The 18,899-nt window shown below is 35.1% G+C and overlaps 1 protein-coding gene across 1 annotated transcript in view; it reads left to right on the top strand.

Annotated features, from left to right (window-relative positions):
* The window catches only part of LOC141363352 (anoctamin-1-like), a 31,075-nt gene extending 12,265 nt beyond the window's left edge, over positions 1 to 18,810 (top strand). The window contains exons 12-20 of the mRNA XM_073865996.1: positions 2,602 to 2,762; positions 2,906 to 2,988; positions 6,459 to 6,536; positions 10,070 to 10,135; positions 16,318 to 16,392; positions 16,474 to 16,675; positions 16,809 to 16,920; positions 18,536 to 18,593; positions 18,683 to 18,810. Of these exons, the coding sequence (XP_073722097.1) occupies positions 2,602 to 2,762; positions 2,906 to 2,988; positions 6,459 to 6,536; positions 10,070 to 10,135; positions 16,318 to 16,392; positions 16,474 to 16,675; positions 16,809 to 16,920; positions 18,536 to 18,593; positions 18,683 to 18,787 (940 nt within the window). The 3' untranslated portion in view covers positions 18,788 to 18,810. The remainder of the gene's footprint in view (positions 1 to 2,601; positions 2,763 to 2,905; positions 2,989 to 6,458; positions 6,537 to 10,069; positions 10,136 to 16,317; positions 16,393 to 16,473; positions 16,676 to 16,808; positions 16,921 to 18,535; positions 18,594 to 18,682) is intronic.
* Positions 18,811 to 18,899: the final 89 nt, after the last annotated feature.

Below are 18,899 nucleotides of genomic sequence, written 5' to 3'. Positions count from 1 at the left end.
ACTATTTCACTTCCATACAGTTCTTAAAGGGATAAAAAACAAATATTGTGTCAACAGTCCTGTGGAAGATTTTCAATTCAAAACTACATTTGTGTGTACATTTTTGTGTGAACATAGTATTTAGATTCAAGATTGGTTTGCTAGTAGAAAGATGCAAGGTTGTTTTGCCATTTCTGTCTGTTAACCAGCACAGCTCAGCCTATACATATCCATAGGTCTCTGTTACAAGAATGCAATGTATGCAGGGTTTTAAACGTAGCATAGCCTATACATAGTTTCTAAGAGTGCAATGTATGGCTGTAACGTGAAGGCCAGCTCTGCCTATACATAGTTTTCTATTCAGATACAAACTATGCAACATAGGCAAGGCCTGAATGTATACATGGGAAGAAAATCCAAATATGGGTAACTGAGACTACTACAGTTAAAAATGTTTAGACTGACATATGCAAAGAATGAAGAAACAACAGCTGTTGAACATTAAACATGTTTAAAAGTAGCATATAGGCCTGGATACAACATCCAGGAGAACTGTACCCTTACGAAATATTGCAGTATATTGGAAAATAAAATGCAATATATCAGGCAATATATGCCCATATATCGGATTTAACATTTATATTTTCCAATATATTGCAATATATGCATAGACCATACATGATAGATAGATAAATAGATAGATAGATAGATAGATAGATAGATAGATAGATAGATAGATAGATAGATAGATAGATAGATAGATAGATAGATAGATAGATAGATAGATAGATAGATAGATAGATAGATAGATAGATAGATAGATAGATAGACATATATTTCATGTATATATTTTCCATATAATTTTACATATATTTAAAATGTATTCCACAATATATTGAACACATATCTGCATATATTTTATGTATATATTTTTTATGTAATTTTCCATATATTTGAAATATATTCTACCATATACACATACATGTGACACTATATCTGTACATATATTGGTAATACATTTTTATGGAGGACCACAGAAGTCATGCAAAATGTAATAAAGAACTTTACCTGGACAATAAAAATAGCAAATAATAGATTTGTTAAAAATTTCATTAATGAATCTATAAATAAATAGATAAAGTAAAAAAAAATCATTATGAAACATTTTATTAGGCAATAAAAAGTGAGATTATAAAAATAACGTAGAAATGAAATATTAATCCATTAATAAATAGTTCAAAGTAATATAACAATTTACAAAAACAACATAAAACAATGAATAAGTTCATCATTTAAATTGCATTTATAAATTCTTAATTAAATAATGGAATTTCAAAATGTATTTAAAAAAGCGATTTAAAAAGAGAAATAAATAACTGGATTTATAAATTGAACTACAAATACAGGTTTAAATTAGGGCATTTCCGTTTAACATTTCTGTTTTCATTTTCCCGATGGTTCTCCTTATTCTTTTCGCTATTCGATTAGCTTTTCGTTTTAGCCTCTCTATTTAGCTTTTCCGTGACTCTTTGGGTCCTCATCCGGAGATCTATAAATCTGGGCATGACGTACAATCAGAGCCAATCAGCGAGCTTGTTACATCCACCATAGCTAATTTGCATTTCTCATTTGACCATTTGCAAGGACCCAAAGAGTCACGGAAAAGCTAAATAGAGAGGCTAAAACGAAAAGCAAATCGAAAAGCGAAAAGAATAAGGAGAACCATCGTGAAATGAAAACAGAAATGTTAAACGGAAATGCCCTTTTAAATGCCTAATTTAAACCTGTATTTGTAGTTCAATTTATAAATCCAGTTATTTATTTCTCTTTTTAAATCGCTTTTTTAAATACATCCATTATTTAATTAAGAATTTATAAATGCAATTTAAAATGATGAACTTATTGAGTGTTTTATGTTGTTTTTGTAAATTGTTATATTACTTTGAACTATTTATTAATGGATTAATATTTCATTTCTACGTTATTTTTATAATATCACTTTTTATTGCCTAATAAAATGTTACAAAATGATTTTTTTAACTTTGTCTATTTATTTATAGATTAATTAATGAAATTTTGAACAAATCTATTAATTGCTATTTTTATTGTCCAGGTAGTTATTAAATATTGAAGTTCTTTATTACATTTTGCATGACTCTTGTGGTCCTCCATAGGTTAGTTGCTCAACTGATCGACTCAACTTTGTGTCATTGATATTAAAGGCATAATATCATAAAGCTTCAAAAAATTATTATATTTCCAATTACTAAAAACCACAACAGTCCTTGTGTTGTTTTAAACCTGTATGGGTTTCTTTCTTCTGTTGAACAGAAGAATTATGGTAAGCACAAAATTGATGGTACCGTTAACTGTGTGCTTACCATGATTTATTAAAACATCATCTTACAATATGTGTTCAACAGAAGAAAGCAACAGATTTAAAACAACATGAGGATTAGTAAATGCGACAGAATTTACATTTTTGGATGAACTATCCCTTTAATACATAATTTAGACCTAGAAGTCTCATTATGAACCAGTTCTCCTTATGTGGATGTTCAGGCACAGAAAATAATTGAAAAAGCTAATTGTATATTTATGGTTTCTCTCTCTTTCTTTTAGTCAAGAGATGTGCGACGAGCGTCTTAATTTCACCATGTGTCCGCTGTGTGATCGTGTGTGTGATTACTGGCAGCTCAGCAGTATCTGCAGTACGGCGCGTGTCAGCTATCTCTTTGACAATCACGCTACTGTCGCCTTTGCTATTTTTATGTCCCTATGGGGTATGAACAATATTAATAGAGTCTTTGATGATAATCAATGAATACAAAAATACATGCATTTATGATTATTATGGTGGTATATTATAGTATGAACATAAGGTTAGATGTTCATGTAATAACTGTGTGTGTGTGTGTGTGTTTAGCGGCAGTGTTTCTAGAACATTGGAAGAGGAAGCAGCGTTGTTTACAACACAGCTGGGATTTGACAGGCATGGAAGACGAAAAGGTAAGAACAGTCTGAAATATTTTAGAATTGAAAAGCATGATCAAACGCTGTCTCACAACTCCTCTAATTAGGCCTGTCGCCATTACATAATCACCTGATCATGAGTTTTTGATCTGTGCGTTTTAATAATGTATTAAAACTGCTGTCAGATGCACCCTGCAAACTCTAAGGTCTTCCTTTATGTGAATTTAATCGTGAAAAATATCAGACAGAAATAAATCCTATTAATACACAATAAGATATATATCACTTTATATATAGCTACCATCATCTAAACACTCCAGAATATGGACTTTACTTAAAACCCCAGTACTAATAACAATATGCAGGGTATCTCAGAAGAAAATCCTTACTAAAACAATAGTCCAACTCAAACAGACTCTATTAAAGGAGCTTCACATTAATTGTTCATGGTTTGGTCTTCCATTAGATTATGAAGATTGAAGAGTTCATTGTTTATGAGGGTCTTGAGACCCTTCACCTGAGACTTTTAATTCAGTCTGAAGTGTAAGCGTGTGTGAGTGTTTTCCTGTAAGTGGAGGCCGAGTGTGTCACGTGTGTGCGATAAGACGTTTAAATAATGAGATGTGTTCTGGGTAAACCATTGAGCTGATGGGATGAGGAACCAAACACTTAACCGGACTCCATGGAGAACATGAGTGCCATGCTAATGTTAAATCAACATAGTTTAATTTAACCTTGCCTCATTGGTTACCGTTTCTTTCCAAGAGAAATCTTTTATCACTTCTCAAATATTGGTAGGTTTCTTCAAAAATAAAAATGTTTAGCTAAAAAATGAGATAATTGCATTTTTGTAAAGGGATTTTGTTAGCGATCAGATTCAGAATGATGCTCAAAACATACACAGAGTTTTTATTGTTTTTGAATCAGTGGGTGCTTAAGTGTTTTATAAGTGGATAAGAGCATCACCTAGTGGATAATAGCGGAAATATAGATTGCCGTAAAAACTCGTTAGTCAAGCGTAATTGGCAGGGAAGCGTTTTTAATTGACGACATAACTTGGAAATGGTAGGGGAAAGAGTTAATAGAACGTTCCACAGCAATGAATCTGAGACTATACCATACTCGCTATGGCACTGTGAACTCTTCACTGTCACTGCTGCTGTGATCTAAACGAAGAGATAAATCAAGTTTAGATAAATTAAGTTATTAATATTAATTAACCTTAAAGCAAATATAGGTTTATACCAAGGCTCACTCACAATACGTACCTCAAAAATACATTGCTCGAGGTACATATCGTTGCATCTTTCAATGGAATGTCCACTAGAGGCGTTTGGCTTCTCAGTTTTATTAAAAGTTATGAAGCAGACACAAATTTAAACCTGTTCGTCTTTGTTTAAGGTGCATTGTGTTACTTTAAGAAGGATCTTATGACAGAAATTCAATATAATATACATAACTATATTATCAGTGATGTATAAAGACTGAACTGTTACTGTGGGTTCACACCAGACGCGAGTTCAATGATTTGCGCGAGTAGATTACATACAAAGTCAATGCAAAGATGTGATCAGATGCGTCCTCGCGTGGGACGATGCGAATGACACGATATGGGCGTTTGCGTGAAAACAAGCGCTATTCGCCTCAAACGTGTCTTCGCCCAAATTGAAAATATTCATCTTGAGCCAAAAATTCACATGACACAAAGTTAAATCCCACGAGTAATCTAGAGCAAGTAGGGCGATGCCCCGCGTTTGGTGTGTACGTAGCATTATGTGTTTATTATTTTAGAATGAGTCGTTTTTATCTACATACACGCGGGTAAACAGACAAACTGTTTTGTCACTACTGTATTTTGTCTTAGACGACAACATGTTTGTCCTGTGGCGGCTACCGTAGCATTTCGGTGAACTAAGCCACTGGCTGCAATTCACAATCTCACTGCTAGATGCCGCTAAAACCTACACACTGCACCCTCACTGTAAAAAATTCCTTGTTGCACTTACATTTTTAAGTTTAATCCACTTGAATTTTACAAATATATATATATATATATATATATATATATATATATATATATATATATATATATATATATATATATATATATATATATATATATATATGTGTGTGTGTATATGTATATATATATATATATATATATATATATATATATATATATATATATATATATATATATATATATATTTGTAAAATTCAAGTGGATTAAACTTAAAAATGTAAGTGCAACAAGGAATTTTTTACAGTGAGGGTGCAGTGTGTAGGTTTTAGCGGCATCTAGCAGTGAGATTGTGGTAACCATGGTATAAGCGGAATAATTGACTCCGGTCCTTTGAATTATTTGAAAATAATGCACACCTGCGGTGTAACGGCACTCCACTTCGCATCGTGCCGCATTACCACCTTGGTGTGCATTATTTTCTTATAATTCAATGGCCCGTCGTCAATTATTCCTTACATATTGTGTAGCCTCTCTGGGTCACTGTTATAAGTGCCTAGGCAACAAACTCAATAAAATTGTTTAAAACCATTCAAAACACAGGACATACACTAACAAAAGCTAATGAACAGGTGTACGACAACAGTTGCAAAGATAGAAAATGTCTATTATTTTAAATTAGGATGCGAGTAAAAGGTCAAATTAAACAGCATATTTATTGGTGTAAACACAGTAAATATGTGACTCATTCATGTTTTTCTTTGCTTTGATGCTGACCAATAGGACAGATCTGAGGTACATGATCAGTACCCCCCCCCCTCTCTCTCTCTCTCTCTCTCTCTCTCTCTCTCTCTCTCTCTCTCTCTCTCTGCCCCACCCCATATATTTCTCTTCTGTCACTTGCTATTCCCCCTCCCTTGTTCTCTCTCTGTTTTTCTTGTTTGTGATTTTTCTGAACAGCGGGGTAGTAAATATTGCATCTGAATCCATGATGGCGATGTTTGAAGAACCAGCCTTTAATTCATAACATGAGGAGAGCTTTACAGTGGATTAATTTTGTAATAACCTGTGTGCCAACAAATCCTTTATCATGATTGTATACATTAACCCCGAAGCCGTAATCCTGACCACAATGTACTTGCCAGATTATCTTTTTTGTGAAGTTACTTGAAACACATTTTGCATCGTAAATCGTATTGCATATAAATGTGTTCGCTTTCTACCCAGAGAAAGTCATAAATGTGTTCGAATCTCTAAGGTTTAATGGTTCTCAATAAACTTGCCATTTTGCCTCAAGAAACCAAGCACTTGATTTTAAGCAGAAGCAAGATAATTATTTCCATTTGTGAATCCAGTTACTATGGAGATGGTTTCGCTTGTGTATAATCTAGTGTGTATGTGTGTACATGTGTGTGTCACCCTTGACTTGTTTGTGCTTTCTGAGATCAATGTAGACACAGATTACAGCACTTAATATGTGTGTACTGCATGTGTGCAAGTGTCTGAAGAGAATACTGAACTAAAATGATAAATATCTATACCTCAGAATGAGCTACGGCCGGCATATGAAGACTTTCTTCTTAAGAAGCAACAGAAGAAAGCAAAGAATAAGAAGAAGGATGAGGTATAGTAAATCACACTCTTGTTTATCTAATCCTATCAATCATACCCCAAGACTATATAAACAGCTTGAAGACGGTGGGCACCAAATGTAAATCTGATATGAAAAATCCCACTTTAATCAACCACATATTGTGGCCTGGTGTAAAAACCTTTGGGTGGGTCCAATTAATAGGCTATAATCTATCGGTCCCCCACTCCCTTAAGCCTTTTACAGGGCCATGGGCAACATTTTTGGCTGTGCCCTTTGGATGGTACACTGAAAAGAAAACACTGGTTGCACATAATTGAATTAAGCTTTGTTAATATGATTTTTTTCAAAAGTTGTTGGATCTACGTAATTCAATTATGTCTACCAGTTAAACATGATTTAATCACTTTTCTTAAAATTAATGTTTATTAAGCTTAATTTCATTTTAAGAATTCATCTTAATTCAATCATGTACAACCGATGTTATTTTCAAATGTAAAGTTCACTAATTGAATTTTACAGTGCATACACTGTAAAGGCAAAAATATGTGATTTTCCAGCCTGATCTGACAAAAACTCGTACGTATTTCACGAGTTGGCCAATTCATATAAAGTATGAAGTGAATCGTACAAAAACATACAATTATCATAAAAAAACAATAACAAAAGCCCACTCCAAACCCAAATGTCAGGGGCGAATGCAAATACATTGTAAAAAAATAATACGCTGGATTTACTTAAAAATTTAGTGCATCATTTTTGCATCCACTTTTTTAAGTAAGTTTTACTTGAAATTTTAAGCAATTGCATAAGACTTTTTTAAGATGTCAAATAAATCATTGGTGTCCCCAGAGTTTTATCTTAAAATATCATATAGATAATTTATTATAGCATGTTAAAATTGTCACTTTGTAGGTGTGAGCAAAAATGTGCCGCTTTTGGGTGTGTCCTTTAAAATGCAAATAAGTTGATCTCTGCACTAAATGGCAGTGGCGTGGTTGGATAGTGCAGATTAAGGGGCGGTATTATCCTCCTTCTGACATCACAAGGGGAGACAAATTTCAATGACCTATTTTTTTACATGCTCGTGGAGAATGGTTTACCAAAACTAAGTTACTGGTTTGATCTTATTCACATTTTATAGGTTAATAAAAGCACTGGGGACCCAATTATAGCATTTAGACATGGGAAAAGTAAAATTTTCTTGGTATGTCCCCTTTAAAATTCCATGTAATACTTATTTTTTAAAAATGGATGCAAAAATGATGCACTATATTTTTAAGTAAATCCAGCATTTTTTTTAGTGTAGTTCAAAATGTACGAATGTGGTCACACGAATTCATACACATTAGTCACCTCATAAAACACGTACGAACTGCCAGATAGCATTGAATTTTCGCTGCAAGAGCTCGTAATACAAAACAAAACAAAAAAAATTATACCTCTGTAAAAAATGGTTTTGTGGCTAAGTAAATTTAACTAAATAAAAGGAGTAAATTCTATAAAAAAAACAATTCTTGTTTTTTAACCAAATGTGAGTAAAAAAGAACACAAAAAGGAGTAATTCTTAATGAACACATTATTTTGCACTTTTTAAGTAAATTTTACATGGAATTTTAAGCAATTGCTTAAATTGCTTAAAATTCCATGTAAAATTTACCTAAAAAAGTGGATGCAAAAATTATGCCCTGTATTTTATTTTTTTTAGTAAATCCAGCATATTATTTTTTCAGTGTACTGCCAACTGAAAATCAATTAGTCATATATAAGTCGCAGTGGACTATATGTCGCGTTTATTTAGAAAATAATTTCACAAAATTCAAGCCAAAGACCAGACATTTAATCTGGAAAGGCAAGTTATTCAACTTAACAATAGCAGACAGAACAGCAGGCTGAACAGATGTCTGTATGTTAAAGGAATATTATCAGTTATTTAAACGATAAACCATAGCATACAGAACATACCTGGAAGGTTGAATAGTCTAAATGAACCGAACAAGACAACTAGCGTGAAGTTCGCAGACTCGTCATTCCACATTACTGAATCCATTGAATTACATCATTACAGGAGCAGCATATAGCAGAATCTCACGGCTGAAGACAGTAATGATGTCTCTTGCCTCATAAATGTCAAAATTAATTCATACTGACTTACAAGGCGCACCTGACTATAAGACGCAGCACCAGCCAAGTTATGAAAAAAAAACGCGGCTTATAATCCGAAAAATATGGTAATACTACTTCTGCATGTGGTGCAGCACAGATTGATCGGTGTACTGTATGACATCTTGTAAGAGCAAATCGATAGTAGTACTGTTACTACAGTATCATACGTCGGTCTGTGCAGCGTTGCATGAAGTCGAACACATCTATGCAGGGTTCCCACACCTTAGTTAACTTTAAATCCAGGGACCTTTCAAGGACTTTCCAGGTCAAATACCCTCAAATTCAAGGACTAATAGGGGGACACGTTGTATATAGTTCATTGTATCTATATAGTATAAATACATTGTTTCAGTTCTCTTTCGAGGGAACTCGCGCTGCGTCACTGCGGTGACACTTTGGGGATCCCTCCACGTGCGTCTGAATGTGTATATCAAATTCAACCAATGATGTGGCTTAACGACAAAGACAGGGTGACTCGGGAGCCTGGATGTATATCACTATCTGAAATATTGCCAAAGACGGCGTTACAGGGACAGGTAAGTATGGCAAGGGAGAAGCAGCGTCTCGTTCCTTCTCAGGGAACAACAGTTACATACGTAACCCGAGACGTTTTCATGTGTCAAACACAACTATGCAAAAAGCATTTTGGTATGAATCAACATTCGCATACAGAAGATATAAGCATGAAAAGCGAACAGTTTAGCATGTGTGCTTAAAAAGTCTAGAATTTTTATGATATTATCCTACACTACACAGGGAATAATATGGATTTTTTTCCAGAAAACTTCTTGCATAAAATAGATTCAAGCACTTTCAATGACCTGTATCTATGTGTGTATATTTTCAAAAACTTCCCAGGGCTTTGAATTTTCCCCCCAGATTCACAAACTTTCAAGGATTTCAAGGAACCGTGGGAACTCTGTCGATGATTTCTACTACAGTAAAAGCGGAAACCATGTATAATGCGTACAGTACAGTGACACCATGTCAAACATTGTTGAAAACATTTGGGGTAATACAAGTACACATGTGAACAAAATATCTAACACTGCGTTAGTAGAATTTCGATTTTTTTTTGTTGCAAAAATGCAAAACAAAAGGGTTATTCGCACGAATAAAGAATAGCTATAGAGAACCTAAAGGTTATGTGGATGTTAAAGGTTCTTAATGCAACCATACAGCTTGAAAAATAAATTATTTTTAAAAACGTTAGTTGTCACACTAGTATGAATACTATATATATATATATAACCAGAATTATATCTGCTTATACTGTCTAATTTTATCCATTGCATGATGTTGTTCAACTTATTGCATGAAAATGGTAGAAAATGGTTTCAGGTAGAAAATGACAGAAACAATGTGCGTGTCGTGCTTTTAATCTCTGCTTTGTGTGACAGCCGGATAGAGGAACAGATGACAAAGGAAGAGAGAAGCTCCTGTCTGCAAAAGGAGGGCAGTCACCGGTGAGAAGGGAGGGGCATGATGTGGGAGTTTACTGTGAATCTGACAGAAAGAGTTAGCTAGCTAATCAACTTAATCGAAAGAGGCGGAGCGCATGTATTTCTCTGCTGTCAGTCAGGGAGGGGTCAACGAACTAACCCCGCCAGACCCCACCTGCTCCCCCTGTGCCTCTTCCCCAGCCTATCTTTCTTCACAAGCTCTCTCTCATCTTTTTTATTCATTCTGACAATTTAATTTATTAGATAACAGATCGCACGGATTGCATGCCCTGCAATGTCTTTTATATCCTTATTTCCCAAATGAAATGAGCAGTTTGGTCGCAGTTTCACTTGATGTGATTTTGTGGATTTTTGTTACTGTCATCGTGCCCTTGTGCACCGTGTCAGACCTCCGCTGCACACACGCAACACACGCACACGCTCAAACACTAGCTCTCGCGTACACACTTGCTACACACGCCACTGAAAGCAGATTACCTCTCTGGGTATTCCACACTAGATTATGCAGGATTAGAGCCAGAGCTGGATTAAAACACGCAAGTTAGAGTGGTGTCCTTTCTCTAATCAAAGACACATGTTCACTGTGTATGCTTGTGTACCTGAGAGTTTGTATGCTTTTAATTCACATCTCATGTTTAGAGAGGTTTGGGATCAGGCTGTTCATTAACCTCTGCATGCACTTCGACTAAATCACTCTCACTTACATAAATTAACATTTCTGTTCCAAAGCTTTTTTCTCTAAGTAACTCTAAGTGTGTCAAAATGACTGCTTTGAAAAGTGCACACTTGCTGTCTTTCTGAGTAAACATTATTTACTTCTTGTGAGATTTACAGCACATTGCAGTGCTGTTCATTCACTTCAGCATGCACTTTAATTAAATCTCTTTCTTAAAGCTTTCCCTGCCAGCATTTTTTTTTTTAAAAGATGCCAGCCAGCGGCAGCATTTTTTATGGTTTTCACAAAAGTTTAATGCTTTCCAGAAAATGTTTTTCTTTAAATATATAAACATACAGTATATAAAATAAAAAGAACAGACCCTCTGCTTTCAAACAAACAAAAACATTTCATCCTACTTATTTGTTCTCTTTTTCTCACCTCTCAAATATGAGTGGGATTCTTCTTCTTTAGCAACAAGCTGAGATAATGGTGTTTTTGTGAAGGACTTTTGATAGAGATCAGATTCATAGCGATCCTCAAAACATTCACGGAGTTTGACTGTTTGCCCTAATGCTGGGTACACACCAAAAGATAATCGGGCTGATTTTGGGCCGATTTCCCCCCTTCCGACAATCCTAGCTATGTCCCGAGTATCGCAATGGTTTTACAGATTATCTTATCAGATTGTCCCTTCGTGTGAGTTGTGTTAAGAGTGTCCGAACCTGCTCGGAAGAACGTCGGAGCCGCGCCGATCGCGAATCGTAAATATTCAACATGTTGAATATTTACGATCAGAAATCCCGATGTGTGTGGGGAATCCCGAGGACAAACGCGAGCACGCTATTGAGATTATCACATGAAACGAAACCATATCCAATCAGAAAGCCAGATGAGGGAAGACGGAAGCAGTAATGGCACGGCACAAAGGCCGCTTCTCATTTCCAGGCTGCATAAACGTCATCAAGACTGTCTCAGAATATTAACTACTATTATTATAAAATTGACTATTATTCCTAGTTTATCGTATATTGTTGTAATATACTTATGACTTTCGAATGTAATGCTCAGTTAACTTGAATAAACCAGGTTTCATGACGTATGCAGCCTGCATATGCGACCTCCGCATTTGATTTGTGGCAACAGCACGAATGTTTATACAACGTGCCTTGTAAAAATTATTCCAAGCACTATAATTGAAATGTCTTCCTGCATATCGTCCGCCATTCTGAAGTCTCGCGAGATTTTGTGGGATTTCCTTTGTTCACAGTCGAGACTCTGGTTAAAAATCTGTTTGTGTGTGGTGTGCTGTCTTTGACACATAATGGCACACCACACACTATAGGAGCAAAACGGTTAAATCTAGGATTTTTTATCCTCATGTTTGTGGGCTATCACATTTTTAAAATCTTATAAGATGTAAAAAATCTTTTGGTGTGTACCCAGCATAAGGGAATACTTCCGGGTTTTATAAGTTAGGTAAGACTGCCACCTGGTTGATAATAGCGGTGTTACAGTTGCCAGAAAAACTTGTCATTGGCAGGGAAGCGTTTTCTCTTAATTGACAAGTTAATCCGACAATGGCGGGGAAACAGTTAAAGGCGGAGTCCACAATGTTTGAAAAACGGTTTGGAAAAGGAGACGGGCCGACTACCAAAACACACTTATAGCCAATCAAATCAAATCAAATGCCAGGTTGCGTATGTGTGGGGCGGGTCTATCAACAGAAGGTCCAGAGTCTATTGGGGTAGGGGCGTGTTTGTTTATGTGATTTCAAATATCAACATTGGCTTTCAAACATCATGGACTCCGCCTTTAACATCCGCATTGCACACTTACATTGACATTTATTCATTTAGAAGATTTTTTTACTAAAGCGGCTTAGAAATGAGGAAGCATTCAACAATATTTTTGGATACTTTGCCTATTAACAGTGTGTTAAAATCAAGGCTTTGAACCGGTTCACGGAACGAAAACGTAAACTTTTGATGTTTTGCTCGGAACAAAAACGAAACCAGAACTTTCAAAAAAATATGTTCCAGAACAGAAACGTTTATTTAAAATAATGGTAACCAGTTGAATGTGTCCGGTCCAACTCCAATCAAACGTGATTATCACCATACCCTTTAGAGATCAGAACTCTTGATGTATAAACCTGCGAGTTGCGCTACTGTGTCTTATACTGTAGCCCATTAAAAGACATTTGGTGAATAAGGCACTGAAAATCAACGTATTTAACACTTCAGCTGTGTCCCAATTCAGGGGCTGCGACCTTCTAAGCATGCAACCTTAAATATGAGCACTCGGTCTTTCAAGGTGGCAGCCTCAGAAGTCCGCGAAGAGAACTGAAATGAGACGGTCTAACCTTCGGACGACCCATAATTGGCGTCACCTGCTGCGCCTGTCAGCAGGACATAGCGGAAACATTTCTGACTTATTAAAATAAATATGAAATCAGAAAAATATTAATTTAGTTTAGAAAATATGACACGTTGATGTAGATTAAACTATTCAACAGTATATTAAATTAAATTAATCAACCTTAGAAATATATGCATCATAAAAATAATAATATTAACACAAAACATAACTTATAATACTAAAACAGTGACAAACTTTTTTTGATAAATACACACTTTTATTTAATTAAGGTTTTAATTGTTTATTTTAGAATATCCAGCCGCCGTTGCAGGCGCGCAATGAATCTTGGGATATCCGCTGTTAAGGATCCATTCGTTCTATCCTTAACAGCGCTGAGAAATGAGGACACATTTTGAGGCTTCGTTCTAAGCATCCTTCGAATTGGGACGGCCTTACCAGCCTGAAGTCGCGCTGCTGTGACGCAATCGGTCTTAAAATACGTCCTTAGAAGGTCGCAGCCCCTGAATTGGGACACAGCTTTCATGTGGAGCAACTGTTTATGCTGCATCTTCTTAACGAAACGCCGTTTGGAATTCGCCCTTCGTGTGTGTGTGTGTGCACGTGTTTAAGTGCACTCAAAAGTGCATACACAGAGAGGAAACATACAAACAAAATGACCTCGAAATACCACAGTATTCTTAATAAAAATATTTGTTTAAGTTGTTTGCCAATAAACAACATGGCAGAAATCGTCCTTGTCTTAATTCATGTATAATGCTGAAACAAATGTAGGCATGTCAGAATTACAGTTATGCTGCTTACATAATGTAGCCTTTTTTAATGTTTGATGACAAGATAGAGACTTAAGGAAAATTATGTAGACTAAAAATGTAAGTTTAATGTCCTAATGATCAGCCTACTTATAGATGGGTTGCTCGGCGACGTCATCACTGCTTGCGTGTGCAACCGAGAGGCAGAAAGAAGAGATGTGCCTTGTGTTGTAGGCTAGTAGCTGTGTCTGTAAATCAAAATGCCAAGGAGTTGTTGCGTGGATAATAGTACCAACAGAGCCAGTGCTGGGTACCTGTTAACATACTTTGAGATGTGACTATTATGTTACTAGCCTAACATTATAATTCATACATGTATCACAGTAACACTGCAAAAATAACGACTTTATTTATATAAAAATTGTATTTATATAAAAACAATAAAGAACGCTTCAATAATTAAGGTTGTTGCATTAGCGGACCAGCTCACCAATCGGGCTTTCTGCCTCCTCGATGCGCGTGCACCCTGTAATGTTTGTAAACCGGCAACCCATCTATTTGTATGTCCCACAGCTGACATGAAACGTTATTATCCGGTTCAGGAACTTAATTTTTTTGTACTAACCGGTTCAGGAACGTCAATTTTAGGGTTGAACCGAAAACCGTAAACATTAAAATACTGTTTTTGTTCGGAATGAACCAGTTGGGAAAAAATCTGGTTCATAGCCCTGGTAAAATATGCTTTGTTAACAGTGCACATTTGTTGCTGTTTTCATATTTTTAAGTTAACACTTTTTAACTTGTCAGATGTTTGTATTGTATTCTTAAGGGATGTACTGAATTTTTGGCAACCGAAACGAATCAACCGAAAATAGCAAAAAAGCATCTTTCTCTGACACTTAAAAGTGCTTTCACACTGCCGACATGTTTGCTGCATTTAAAAAGCGTGCACGCCTCTCACTGGTTGCTTTTTGATCGCATCCTTAAAAACTTTATTGTTCAATCAAATTTATTCTGTCTTTTCACGTCGGCCAAAATAATTTTTGCTATTATTGGCCGAAAAGTTGCTAAACATTCAGTGCATCCCTGGTATACTGTAGTAGTTTAACTCTTTCCCTGCCATTGATGAGTTAACTCATCAATTAAGAGAAAACGCTTCCCTGCCAATGACAAGTTTTTCCGGCAATCTGTATTTTCGCTATTATCCACCAGGTGGCACTCTTACCCAACTTATAAACCCTAGATGTATTCTCTTAGGGCAGTGTTTCTCAATGATTTTCTGTCACGCCCCCCCTACGAAAAGGTAAACATTTCGCGCCCCCCCAACTCTCCGCCTCGACTGTAAATAGTATAATTTGTCTATAAAATTACACATCTGCAAAACATTGTATCCTTATTAACATTGAGAAAACACAAAAAAAGAAATATCGATCAACTTACAACAAAGAATAACTTTATTAACATTGTTTTTTAGTCTGTAACAGAAAAGACTTAAAATGCATCAATTTGCCTGAAATAAAAAAATCAATCCTTATTTAAAGTATAATATTTTTTGACCATTTGATACTGAAAAATTAAATATAATCAATAAATAATAATAAAAAACACAAGCGGCTTATCAGCGTGATTGGGGTGTAGTGTCTTTAAAAATCACTTCCTGAAAAAGTATTTTCCCTGGGGTCTCGCGCGCCCCCCCTGGTGTCGCTTTGAGCCCCCCCGGGGGTCCCGCCCCACTATTTGAGAAGCACTGTCTTAGGGCAAACAGTAAGAACCCTGTGTATGTTTTGATCATCGCTCTAAATCTGATCTCTATCAAAAAAACCTTCACAAAAATGCAATTATCTCAGCTTTTTGCTCAAAATTTGGTATTTTTGAAGAAACCTACCCATATTTGAAAGATGATAAAAAGAGAACAAATGAAGGTAGGATGAAACAGTTTTTTTGAAAGCAGAGGGTCTGTTCTGTTCTTTTATTTTATATATTGTATGTTTATATTGTATGCAAGTATCCTACATTTTACATCACATTTATGCATTTGGCAGACGCTTTCATCCAAAGTGACTTACAGTGCGTTCCAGCTTTTTTATATTCTATGTGTGTATGTTCCTTGGATTTAATCCATGACCTTTCTATTGCTAATGCAATGCTTGACCAATTAAGCTACAGTACAGGAAAACAATTATAGTTTGGAGATTTAGTGCGACCCCTGTTGTTTAAGATAAATCGTATATTGAAAATGCATATTGTAAAATACTGTAGACAAATTATAGATGTATAAACTCTGCCATTATATCAATTATTAGTGTTAGTATTGTTTTTCTACACCAGTGGATTTCTAGTTAGAAGTAGTTTACTTTATAATGACATTAGGTAACATAATTTTGTTGTTTTTGTTGTAGTTTGTAACTGAGTCTCTGTCATGGAAGGACCGCCTGCCTGGGTTCTGCATGAACATATCCTCCATCCTTCTTATGGTGAGAACCTTTAGCCTAACGACAACTTAATGTTTGTGTTTCTTTATGTTGTGTTTAAACTCTTGTTTGTCATCCTGTCAGATTGGGGTCACATTTTCTGCCGTCTCTGGAGTGATTCTGTACCGAATCATCGTTTTCGCTGTTATGTCTATGAACCCTGACCATGAAGCCAAGGCCAATGTGCGTGTAACCGTGACAACCACAGCTGTCATCATCAACTTGCTGGTGGTATTGGTACTGGATGAGATCTATGGAGCCATAGCAGCCTGGATTACTGAGCTTGGTGTGTGTTTATTTTTGCACTGAAAAAGACAAAACATACTGTATGACGATGTATTCTTGATATAAGTCTGACTGTAAGCTTAGATGCAATAATAATGATGATTGTGAATGTGAAATTAAATGTTATTTTCCAGAGATTCCAAAGACAGAATCAACATTTGAGGAGCATGTGATCTTGAAGGCTTTTTTACTGAAGAGCATGAATGCATTTGCACCTGTTTTCTATGTGGCATTCTTTAAGGGCAGGTAAGAAGACAAATCATACCCATTCAAAACAATGTTAACTGATGTGTTGCTTTTACTTGGATTAATAGAAGCTATATGAGCTATTTATGTCCAGTGTGTTGAGACAATTCGCAATCTTGCTTAGTGCTTTCTGTGTGTTGATGTGTGAGTGTTTGTTTACATGTTTATCATAGTTTTGTGTCTATCATGTATATTGTAGTGGATGTTATATATGTTGTATTTGTCTATATTCAAAATTACTTCATAGTAAGCATTTATATTGTTTTTATTTTTATGAATATAATAATATACAGGGCAAAACTATGTCCTTTACACTGCACAAAATTATTTTCAAGAATAAATGTCTTATTATTTTTGTCTTGTTTTCAGAAAAATTATCATAAAATTCTTTAATTAAGCTGCTTTTTCTTGATGAGCAAAACGACCCAAGAAAATAAGTGTAGTTTTTAGACCAAAAATATCAAATGTAAGTAATTTTGCGCATAAAACAAGCAAAAAATCTGCCAATGGGGTAAGCAAATTTTTCTTGAATTTTTCTTGAATTTAGTGTTTAAGAAAAATGTTCAAGATTTTTTTATGACCTTCTTGGGTCGTTTTGCTCATCAAGAAAAAGCATCTTAATTTAAGAATTTTTAGATATTTTTACTGGAAACAAGACAAAAATACTAAGAATTTTTTTCTTGAAAATCATTTTTTGCAGTGTATTTTATAAGGTAGGTAATTCGTACAAATTTATAAATCTCATTCAAATGTTATAGTGCAATTAACATTTTCACCAGTTTTGTCTTAATAATATTCTTACACTGCAAAAAATGACTTTCTTACTTAGTATTTTTGTCTTATTTTCAGTATAAATATCTACAAATTCTTAAATCAAAATGTATTTTCTTGACAAGCAAAATGACCTAAGAAAATAAGTTTAGATTTTAGACCAAAAATATCAAATTTAAGTGAATTTGTGCCCAAAACAAGCAAAAATATCTGCCAATGGGGTGAGAATTTTTTCTTGAATTAAACGTTTCTTAGCCATTGGCAGATATTTTTGCAAGAAAATACATCTTGATTTAAGAATTTTTAGATATTTGTACTGAAAACAATACAAAAATACTATGTAAGAAAGTCATTTTTTGCAGTGTACAGTATTTGAGAACATGCACATTTCCAGCTCCAAATTATAATCTCAAAACTGCTAACTTTTATGTTTTGTGTCTATATGTAGTGTTATGTCTTTACTATACACTGTCAGAAAAATGGTCCCATGTCGTCACTAGGGCGGTACCCTTTAAAAAGGTCACAATATGTACCATTTAGGTACAGATATGTATAGTATTTGGTACCAACCTGTACTTCAAAGGTACTAATATGACCTCTTTAGGTGCAAATGATTAATTTTTGAAAGGGTACCACCCTAGTGACAAGTAGTGACCATTTTTTAGCATCTGCTAAATGCCTAATGTAAATATTTTTTGACAGTGCAGTGTCATGCAGTACTGTGGTAGATTGTGACATGTCCGATGTCAAATTGCTGAATTGTTTGCTTACCATTTACTATTTAGAAAATAGTTGTGCCAATATGTGTAAAAAAATCCATCATAACTCTGTTTTGCCAACTTAGGTTTGCTGGTCGTCCGGGTGATTATGTTTATGTCTTTAAGGATTTCCGAATGGAGGAGGTAATAATTAAAGCAATAATACAGTTTGTCTTTAGCGTGTAAGCTTGGTTTAACTACTTGTTTGCGTATGTGCGTCTGTTTTGTTACAGTGTTCTCCGGGTGGATGTCTTATTGAAGTATGTATTCAGCTGGGCATCATTATGCTGGGGAAGCAGCTTATACAGAATAACGTGTTCGAAATTGCCATTCCGTAAGTGTTGAACATGCATACACTCACACATCCCCCATAAAAACCCCTAGACTAATTTTCTTTGATTTTAAATCTATCTCTATTCACCTTGATGAAGCCCCTAGTTTGCTTTTTAA

Source organism: Misgurnus anguillicaudatus, unplaced genomic scaffold (assembly GCF_027580225.2).
Source record: "Misgurnus anguillicaudatus unplaced genomic scaffold, ASM2758022v2 HiC_scaffold_34, whole genome shotgun sequence".
In the NCBI taxonomy this organism is placed as follows: Eukaryota; Metazoa; Chordata; class Actinopteri; order Cypriniformes; family Cobitidae; genus Misgurnus; species Misgurnus anguillicaudatus.
Note: the sequence above shows the minus strand (reverse complement) of the source record. Positions and strands in the feature narration are given on the sequence as shown.